This window comes from Lycium ferocissimum, unplaced genomic scaffold (assembly GCF_029784015.1).
Source record: "Lycium ferocissimum isolate CSIRO_LF1 unplaced genomic scaffold, AGI_CSIRO_Lferr_CH_V1 ctg51, whole genome shotgun sequence".
NCBI classification, from domain to species: Eukaryota; Viridiplantae; Streptophyta; class Magnoliopsida; order Solanales; family Solanaceae; genus Lycium; species Lycium ferocissimum.
In genome coordinates this window covers 331243-342043 of record NW_026725865.1, presented here as the reverse complement: position 1 = coordinate 342043, position 10801 = coordinate 331243, and the positions used below count along the sequence as shown (strand labels likewise).

General features: G+C 36.7%; 1 protein-coding gene across 1 annotated transcript; it reads left to right on the top strand.

Annotated features, from left to right (window-relative positions):
• Positions 1-2080: 2080 nt before the first annotated feature.
• Positions 2081-8570, top strand: LOC132044712 (protein transport protein SEC23 G). Its single transcript, XM_059435218.1, has 2 exons — positions 2081-3321; positions 6704-8570. The coding sequence occupies exons 1-2, from the start codon at positions 2308-2310 to the stop codon at positions 8357-8359; spliced, it is 2670 nt and encodes an 889-aa protein (XP_059291201.1). The 5' UTR covers positions 2081-2307; the 3' UTR covers positions 8360-8570.
• The last annotated feature ends 2231 nt before the right edge of the window (positions 8571-10801 follow it).

The following is a 10801-nucleotide window of genomic DNA, read 5'->3' as shown; positions in this document are numbered from 1 at the left end:
TTTGGGCCATTAATTTGGCTGAAAATGTGCGTCTTTCCTCCTCTATTTAATTATTGATTTGGGCTTCTAATTTAACCACTAGTATATATACTATGATAATTAATGATCAACGCGTAGAAAATAAAGACTTGGTAAAGTATGATTAATTTAACGAAAATAAGTGACAACGAACCCCTTTTAAAAAATTGTGATAAAGTAATACTATTAATATTGGTAGTAGAATAATGAAAATGAAAGTAATGATAGTAGTAGAAATAATAGTGAAAATAGAATATTTAGATTTAATTAATTTTAAAAAGAAGCCCAAGGAAATAAACTGAAATAAAGGAGGACAAAATTGGGTGTCAACAGGTGCTATGACCCTATCAACTACCATTTACCTTCCTAGTTCATTAATTCATGCTTAGAATCATTGGAATCTAAGTATAGAAAGTCTAGTTTCATGATTATTTCTTGAGTTGGGCCTTAGACTTCCTAAATAGAAATTGATGATGAAATTGACTAAAATAATCATAGAAATTGATGAATTCCTTGTTGTTAAGCTTTGTTCTTCCATTATTAGTGATTAATTTGAGGATTAAAGAGTTAAGGTTTATACTCAAATTTGGGAGTTTTACTTTAAATCCGAATTAGGCCTAATCTTGAGTTGATTTAGCAATTGATTAGTGGGTTTGATCACCTAGAGCTTGAATATGCATATTCCATCCTTCAATTTCCCGTTTTACCCTTGTGGGCCCGTTTCCCAATTCTATGGGTTAGAAATTGACCTAACTAGAAGTATAGCAATATAGTTGTTGATATTCATGGTTTTTAATATATAACTCGATTATGACTAGACTTTGAGTACGTGGAGGCGCAACGAAAAGGCAAGGCGCCAGCGTGATTGATCAAGGCTCCTGTTCGACATTCCAGGTAGGTTACGGCTTACCTTTTGGTTAGACTTTGGTTAGCGAATCATATATAGAGTTAGTGATAGTTGGATAGATCACTACATTATTGAACCGTTTTGATTTGGTAAACGAGATGTTGGATAGATCGTCAGTCGTATTTTACAAGTAAACAATCAATTGAGTGTTCACCGAGACCTATAATACTTGAAAGCATTAATAGTCTAACAAAAGATTTTTCTTAATTATGACTTTAAATATGTTATAATATTTGCATAATTATACTACTTTTAAAACTTTGATATGGTGGATGGATATATTATGATTCCGTCACCCCTAATAATATCTAAATTAGTCGAAATCCTAAAATGTACAACGACACAGAATCCCCTTGTCAATTGTCATTGAGAATAAAATGTGAAAGAGCCACGAATCTACATTCAAAAATCTCACACATGACTTTAATCACGTGATCACACAATTCCCACTATCAAAGAATCGAATCTTTCCTCCACTTGGCGGCCCGCCGCTTTTCCCTTTTTTCGTTGGCCGCCCAACCCGAAATCTCTCTAAACCTCAATCCCTATGCAACAAAATCAAATCCCTAAATAATCCCGAAAATCGATTATGTAAAATTAATCCAAATTTTTTTGGTGATAGTTCCAAATGGATTTCGTGGAGTTGGAGGAATTGAAGGTTCACAACTCGTGGCCATTATCAAAATCCCAAAATTCATCAGAGATTCCATTATCAATTAACATCGTTATGCATTTCAATGAACTGGATATATATTATCCACTTATTTGATTCAAGTAGTCTTGTTTTAAACCCTCCTAAGAATCAACGAGAGTTGTGGTGGATAGATATGATGATTCCGTCACCTTTAATGAAAGTTTTCAGCTTGAATCTTGTGTATGAAAAAAAAATTCTAAATCCTAAAATGTACAATACGGAGTGTCGAATTCCAAACCCCTAACCCAATGGATCCCCTTTCCCCTACCCCACCCACCCATCCAACCAATCACCCCCGCCACCCACACCCCTTACCCCCACCTACCTCCCCACACACCCCACTACCCATCCCCAAACAACCCCACTCACCCCCTTACTCCTCCCCCAAACAAAACAAAAGCCACCTAAGAACTACACTCAAAGTCAAACATCTATAACATGACTTTAATCACGTGATCACACAAACTTCATCACTATCAAAGAATCGAATCTTTTCCCCTTTAACTTTCCATTCCTCCACTCGGCGGCCCACCACTTCTCTTTTTCCGTTGGCCGCCCGACCCGAAATCTCTCTCAAACTTAATCCCTACGTCAAAAAATCAAATCCACTTAAACCCTTCACTTTTCAACGATTATGTAAAATCAGTCCAAATATTATTATTTTTGCCTTCAGATTTCACTAATCCAAATGGATTTCGTGGAATTGGAGGCAATTGAAGGTCTACGTTGGTCATGGAACTCATGGCCATTAACAAAATCTCAAAATTCATCATTAGTAATTCCATTATCAATTATGTGTACACCATTAATGCATTTTAATGAACTTCCAATATTACCATATGATCCACTTATTTGTTCTCAATGTAATGCTGTTTTAAACCCTTATGCTCGTGTTGATTATCAATCAAGAATTTGGGTTTGCCCGTTTTGTTTTCGGAAAAACCCGTTTCCTAAATCGGGTCATGGAATTAATGAGAATAATATACCTGCTGAGCTTTTTCCTACTTATAGTACTGTTGAATATCATTTGGGGAAAAAGGGTTTAGCTCAAAACCCTAATTTGAGTTCTAATTTTGGGAATTCGTCGTTTTCAGATGATTTGGGGAAAAAGGGTTTAGCTCAAGATTCGAATTCGAGGTCTAATTTTGGAAATTCGTCGTTTTCGGGCTCGAATTCGGGCTTGGATTTGGGGAAAAAGGGTTTAGCTCAAAACCCTAATTTTGGAAATATATCGTTTTCGGATCATTTGGGGAAAAAGGGTTTAGCTCAAAATCCGAATTCGAGCTCTAATTTAGGAAATGTGTCATTTTCGGGCTCTTTGTCCGGTTTATCGGGTCATGGGCTTGGCCCGACGTACAGTACTGTTGAGGATCATTTGGGGAAAAAGGGTTTAGCTCAAAATTCAAATTCGAGCTCTAGTTTTGGAAATGTGTCGTTGTTATCGAAAATGCCTTCGTTATCGGGCTCTTCTTCGGGCTTCGATCTTGGCCCAGCGTTTGTGTTTGTTGTGGATGGTTGTACATCGGATGAGGAGCTTAGGGTAGTGAAAAATGAGCTACTTCATGTGATTGCTCAATTGCCTGAAAGTGCATTGGTTGGGTTGGTGGTCTTTGATTCAATGGTTAGCGTTTATGATCTTGGTTTTGGAGAGTGTTGTAGAGTTGTGGTGTTCCATGGTGAGCGTGAGCTTTCTTCTGAGCAGGTAAAATGTGACATGTCATATAAATCTTTGTTGATGTGGTTGTCTAGTTCAGTTTAATAATGTGTCCGATTTATCAATAGAGCTGCTTCGTATGACACTGTTGAACTGTAATATATCGCGTAGTAATGCATGTTATACTTGCTTTTGAGTTGTGGATCATTGATTGAATCTTGATGAAGCGGGGACATGCTGACCATCTGCAGCTTCGGATAATACTGTTGAACTATAATATATCGCGTAGTAGTGCATGTTGTACTTGAGCTTGGATCATTGATTGAACCTTGATGAAGCAGGGGACATGCTGACCATTTATTTCAGTAAGAAATGAGAAATGTACAAGGAATGAGCCTTTGCGGTGCAAGGAATTAGTAAAAAGGCGAAAAAAAGAGGAACCTTAGAGTGTGTGTTTGTGGCTGGGGGTGGGGTGGACGGGCATGCACTGTACTCTTAAGGAGAATAAGAAAACACCGATCACCGAAGAAGTGTCAATGGAAGTTGGAGGATCATCGTTTTGAAGTTCTAGGTTCTGCAGATGATATAAGGTTCTCGTTTGATCAGATAAAACCTAAGACTTACCGTTTCTCTAAGTCTTTGCTAATGGATTTATCTAGTTCAATTTACTAGTATGTATGATTTATCAATGGTGAGCTGCTTTTTAAACGTATAATAAAGTTGAAATATAACATATCGGGTAGTTTTAGCTAGACTAACACAATTCCTTCTTTAATTGTTTTTGAACTGTGGATCTCTGATTGAATGTTGATGCATTTCTTTCGGTAAGAAATGTGAGATGAATAAGCCTTTATGGTGGGGGGCATGCACTATACTTTTAAGGAGAATTAAAAAACTCCAAGTTGAGTTTTTAGTCTTTTTTTTCTTGTCACCAAAGAAGTGTCAAAGGAAGTTGGAGGGTCGTCGTTTTGAAGTTCTCAGTTCTGTAGATGAATATAAGGTTCACTTTTGCTCGTACAAAACCTAATATTTACCGTTAAAAGAAGTAAATCAGTCAGCTGGCAAGATTGCTCCACTTTGTATAGTACAGTTGATCGACACATCTTAAAGATTATAGTCAAAGAGTTGTATTCAATTTGAAAGGAAGTATTATTCGTTATGATGAGAGACACAGAAGATGTAGTTAGCACTTAGCTTAAGAGGAAGTGTTTTGGTGTAGATTGAGATGAATTGGTCTTCACTTTCGTGGCTTCTCCTTCTACAACTTATCATTGGTTTTATTTATATTAGGGATGTCGTTGAACACGCCCATGTCTATGCTTTAATTCTAGTCCAAAACTCCGTGCTAACTAATGAACATGTGCCTAACATCTTTAACCTGTTTTAGGGATATTAAAGTGCTACGGAGCCCCTTATAACTATTTAAACTTTGGCAACTTACCCTGTAAACCATCTTTAATGACATATAACCACCTAAACATTTAGAAGGTGGCAACTAGTCCCTTACGTCAGTTTTTAACTAAGATCAATTTCAACAGTGAGAGAATTGTTGGAAATTCCAGTTCTCCTAGTTTCTTCTTGTCAATGCTCACTGTTCAGGAGTAGTCACCTGCTCCATTAGTTTTCCCCTAATTTTCTTATGTGCTCTCTTTTTTCTCTTAGACTTTGCTTATTCTCTCCTTTAGCTCTCTCCTAACCTGAGTTCTAATTTCCTTTATTGTTTCTTTCTCGTTAATTTCCACTGTTTACTTGTTTTTTCCATCGTACTTCAATGGGTATATGCTCCTTCATCATCCTCTTTACCATCACCCTACAACTCTTCCCCCCGCCCCCCCCCCCTCCCCCCCAAAACCAAAACACCCTCTCCCCCTCTTGCTCTTTTCTCATGTCTCTTCCAGTCTCTTTTCTCGACAACCAACACAACACCCCCACCTTCACAGGCTAGTGAAATCTTGTCTCCCAGGAACTTATCCATCTTTTTGTGTGCACTCAAAGGGTTTTGAGTAGCCCCTTGTCATAAAAAAAACAACTTATCCATCTTTCTCCTTTTTTTTAAATTTTTTTCTTTTGTGTGTGTTTGTTTTTTGTGTGTGGGGGGGGGGGGGGGGGGGTGGAAAGAGGATTATTTCCTTCTCCTTCATTGAACTACTGGCTGCAACATTATTTTTCGTTCCATAGCTCAACTCTGGTAAAGTATTGGCAGAAAGAAAATTGGCCAGAGAAGCAATTCCTAACAGGAGTTGAAGAAATAAAGAAAGAGAAACCTGAAAATAATAAAGAGCGAAAGCATGGGAAAAAAGTAAGAAAATTATTAGAAGAACTATTTTCCATCTTAGCAAGGGAGCAATGCATCTGAAGCGTTTGACTGATGCTTAGCAATGATCGTGCACAGGTGAGGAAAAAGAAAACAAAAAGGAAAAAGGTATTGCTATTGCACCCCTTAGACTTAATTTTGCTTAGTGAAAACTTATATTGCTCAGACTCTCCAAAAATGTTGTCGTACCTTATCTGATCCTTCAAGAATGCACTACTTTTAGAGGATCAGACACACCCGTCTACATTATTGAAGGGTCTGAGCAACATAGGTGAAAACTAATACAATAGATCAATTGCTTCTTTGTAAGTTAAAAGGTAGGCCCACAAATGTTTGTCTAAGGGGTTAGTTTAAGAGATGTGCTTCTTTCGCTTGGTTGACGGCTAGGGTTGATTATGCCAGTCGAAAACTTGAGGAAGAGGAGGATCAGCTTCATGTGAAAACACTCAGGATAGAACATAGATTATGTCTTAATGCATTGCCAAGTAGCATCACGTCTATGGTGGAGTTTTTAGGATGGTCTCCAATACGATGGACCGTGTTGGGTACTGTGAAGCATGCACTATTTAGTTGGGTCTTAGAAGACGAAAGACAAGACACTGATCGTGGGGGGTGTTGCGGCATTAGAACTTATGTGGTTAGTATTGGCTTGATTTTGTGAATATGATGAATAGCTTCCTGCTTATAGTGTCCTTTTGGTGTACCCATGTGGTCCCTATTGGTGTAGAAGATTGGGCGTGTTTGGTAGAGATAGAGAATCATATCTATGTGTAAATTCTCTACTTTTTGGGTATACCTCTTGTATATGACTCTCCCATTGTCAATAAAATTATACTTGATAAAAAAGAGGGTTAGTTAGTTCAAGGCGTTTGCCCAAATTTAAAATAGTTTAAAATTTAAAGAGTTTCGGTGCGCTTAGAGTTTCTGGATGACCAAATTTACTGATTATTCTGAACCACAAAGAAAATGAAATAGTAATAATTAAAGTAAGCTACCTCGCGTAACCTGTTTTGCCCCCCACAAGCACACAAAAATGCATTAACAGCAGTTTTTAGAAACTTATTGTGCATTATGCTTTAATTTGCTCATTTTGCTAATGTATTCTTTTTATCACAGACCAAGCAACTCCTGGGTATTCATCGTATGAAGTACCAACCAGGAATGGTACATATGGCTCCAAAACAGGGATTCCTGATACCGCTATCAGAAGGGGAGTTCAGCATCACATCAGCAATTGAAGATATCCATTCTTCACCGCAGCTTATGCCAGGGCATAGACCTTTACGGGCTACAGGAGTAGCAGTATCGGTTGCTGTTGGACTACTAGAAGGATGTTTGGTCTCTGCAGGTTCGCGTATCATGATCTTCACCTCAGGGCCAGCAACAATTGGCCCCGGGATGATCGTAAGCTCTGATTTTGGCAATGCCATTAGGAATCAGCGAGACATTGGTAATGGTTATGCACCTTACTACAAGAAGTCCATTGAATTCTATAAGAAGATATCAAGAAGATTGTCCAATTCGTCCATCGCTCTTGATCTCTTTGCTTGTTCATTGGATCAAGTTGGAGCAGCTGAGCTTAGAGTTCCAGTCGAAAGTTCAGGGGGGTTCATGATGTTAACAGAGTCGTTTGACTCGGACCAGTTCAAAAAGTGTTTACGTCACATATTTAGCCATGACGAGGTTGGCAATTTGAAAATGTGCCTTGATGCAACTATCGAGATAATAACTACGAAGGACGTTAAAATTTGTGGGGCCCTTGGTTCATGTGTGTCTCTCCAGAAGAAGAACGGTTCAGTCAGTGACAAGGAAATCGGCGAGGGAGGTACCTATATGTGGAAATTAGGAGCACTTACTGATAAAATGTGTATTGCCTTTTTTTTTGAAGTAGGGGATGAACAGAAAGCCCAACCTAGCTCTGCATTTTTCATACAGTTCATAACACGCTATAGATATGGAAGCATGGGCATTCGTAAGAGAGTGATTACTGCTGCAAGAAGGTGGGTCCCGAACCACTCTCCGGAAATTGCTTCCGGTTTTGATCAGGAAGCAGCAGCTTCAGTAATGGCTAGGCTTGCAATTCATAAAGCAGAGAGCAATTTTTCTCAAGATATTGTCCGGTGGCTAGATAAAAGTTTGATACGTTTTGCTTCAAAGTTTGGAGATTATGTTCCGGAAGACCCCTCATCATTCCGTCTCGCGACTAATTTATCTCTTTTCCCACAGTTCATGTATTATTTAAGGAGGTCTCAGTTTATCGACGTCTTCAACTGCACCCCAGACGAGACTGCTTTTTTCCGGCTTTTGTTGAACCGTGAGGGGGTAGTTGGCTCACTTATTATGATCCAGCCAACCCTTTTCCAGTATTCATTTGACGGCCCCCCTATCCCAGTTCTCTTAGACATCTGCTCCGTCTCTCCGGACATTATCTTGCTCTTCGACTCCTACTTCTACGTGGTTATTCATTATGGCTCTAAGATTGCACAATGGCGTAAACTTGGTTACCACAAAGATCCCAGCCAAGACAGTTTCCGGAAACTACTAGAAGCTCCCGAGATCGATGCAGAACAATTGGTATCGGAAAGGATCCCTGTGCCAAAGCTTATAAAATGTGATCAGCACAGTAGTCAAGCTAGGTTTCTACTTGCTAAGTTGAATCCATCTGTTACACACAACTCAACTTACACACAAGGCTCAGATATTATGTTTACTGAAGAACTGAGCTTACAAGTTTTTATTGAGCATTTGCAAGCTTTAGCAGTGCAGGGTTAATTTTGAGTTTTGTATATAGTTGTTGTTCAAGTAGTTATATGGAGGAGGAAGTGTTGTACATTAGATCCAAGGTGAAATGTCTCTTTGGTAATTAGTATTTTTTTTTTCTTGGGGGGTGAAAAAGATAAGTAATCATTTCCTCATTGCCTCTATTTTAACTTTTTGTTTATGGAACGTTTGGCTTACACGAAATTAGTGTACAGGAAGTATATTACAAAATTTTGCAGTAGCCCTTTGTTTGCGGAAGTACTTGGAGCAGACAAATTATGAACTATAGGCCTGTAGTAATGCTTTACTTACGTGTTCCACAACACTCCATGTTTTAATGACGTATAATATATAGTGAAAATATTTCTTTTCGTTACAAGAAAAAGAAAACATTTTGTTGTAATTTTTATCATCACAGTTACTAATAAGTCACATTGTTGAGCTCATGTTTTTCGAGTTTCTTAGTTTACTCGACTAATTAATGTGACACTAAATTAGTAGGGGTGTCAAAGAGAAAAGGCCATAAATAGTCCCTTATCTATGGGAGTAGATTTAAATGTTTAACTATATACTTCTGGTTTAGTTTTAACTATTCAAAACTTATCAAATTTGTCTCTATCTATTTTTTATACAAATAGGTCAAACTCATAAACCTTCGTGAGATTAGTCGTTAAACCAATTCCTTGGACACATATTTCTCTCTCCCCGCTTCTTTTCGTCAAGTTCCTCTTGTTAAAAAAAAAAAAAAAAAACGGACTTACATTCTTATGTTCCATAGGAACTTGGAGTCAAACCCGGGTATGTTCCTTGGCATTAAAGGGTTTTACCACTAGACCACTGATATTTTTTGTTCAAATACTTACATTGATTTAATTTATACTGTTTTTTCACTCTAAAAACCGACGGACTCCGTCTCCATCGGTTTTTTTATTAAAAAATAAAAAATAAAAATAAAAAACTAACGGACTCCATCGGTTTATTTTAGAAAATAATATAACAAATAATTATATTTTTTTGCGCATTTTTGTGCAAAAAATAATAAGCGTTGATCCGTCGATTTCTTAAAAAAAAAAAAAAAAAAAAAAAAAATTATTGAAAAAACCGACAAAATCTGTCGGTCTTTCCGTTGGTTTTTTCCATCGGTTTTTACCAGTTTTTTTATAGTGTTTGAGAAGAATGGTTATAGAAATTTTGTGCCTGAGTTTGTCTTTTCGAATTTTAGAGACTCGAGAGCGACACTTGAGAATGCTTTTTTTTTTTTTTTTTTACAAAAAACAAAAGAGGAACTTGAGGAAAAAGAAGCGGGAGAGAGAAATATAGAGTACGAGGAATGGTTTAATGATTAATCTCAATGGTTTAATGATTAATCGCGGTTTATGAGTTTGTCTGTTGTTTGTATAAAAAAAAAGACGGAGACAAATTTGATAAGTTTTTGGATAGTTAAGAAACAAAATCGGTAAGTGTATAGTTAAGGGCCATTTTTTAGATGCTAACAAAGATAAGGGCTATTTATTTTCTCGGGTGTCAAAACAATTCTAAAAACCGACATCGATTATTAGGTTCTTTTTTAAAGTAAAACCTCAGTTTTCTATGTATATTTATAACAGTCACCAATTTGTAAGGCCGAACCTTTTTGTTCCTTTCCTTGCTGATATGTGATTGTTATTAGCTTTATAATAATACTGCTTACGGTTTGATTGATGTAAGAGTTCTATCAGAATTCAGAAGAAGAAAAGAATATATTTGTTGTGGAGTGGTTCTAAGAAGAATATCTTAGAGTAGTGGTTCAAATTAATGCAGTCTTTTTGGGCATATTCCTTATTCATCTTTATATAATAATATTAAAAACAAATGGATGTAGATGCTTTTATTCGATTTACAAAACAAATAAAAGGATTCCTAGGTCAATATGAATTTTCTATAAACAATACATTCTAGTTGATTAATAATGTAGTAAGTATTTGGATGAGTATTGAAGTTGAAGTTAAGAAAAAGATATTTGAAATTAAGTTGAAAGTTGTAATAGTATCTAAATACAAATTTCACTAGGAAAAAAGAAGAAGTAAAAATTGAAAAATTCTGACGAAGATATTACCTCACTTAAAAGAGACTTTCAATATTTTTTAATAGTTTGTTTTACGTTCAAATACTGAAGTGGCGTATTTACAACTATTCATGACAAACTAACATTTGTCAATATCGAACTTCAATTTTTATAAATAGTGAAATGCCATTTTTGCCCAAACAAGACAATGTGGAGTAGTTAAGTGACACTAGTACACTATAAAGTAAAAAGTATCTCAAATTAATTACTTAAGTGGGAACATCCTAAAGGGATAATAACAACTTAAAAAATACTGAAGCAACCAAATTAATAGTCAACAAATTAAGAAAAGGACAACATAAGTAGCTCAACTAGGAGTAAATTACCAGACAAACGACCAAGATGATCAG

Bases quoted from the DNA above. Each gene is read 5' to 3' on its own strand.
- LOC132044712 (XM_059435218.1), top strand. From the start codon at position 2,308: ATGGATTTCGTGGAATTGGAGGCAATTGAAGGTCTACGTTGGTCATGG. The intron at 3,322-6,703 runs GTAAAATGTGAC...TTTTTATCACAG, and splicing joins GTGAGCTTTCTTCTGAGCAG to ACCAAGCAACTCCTGGGTAT.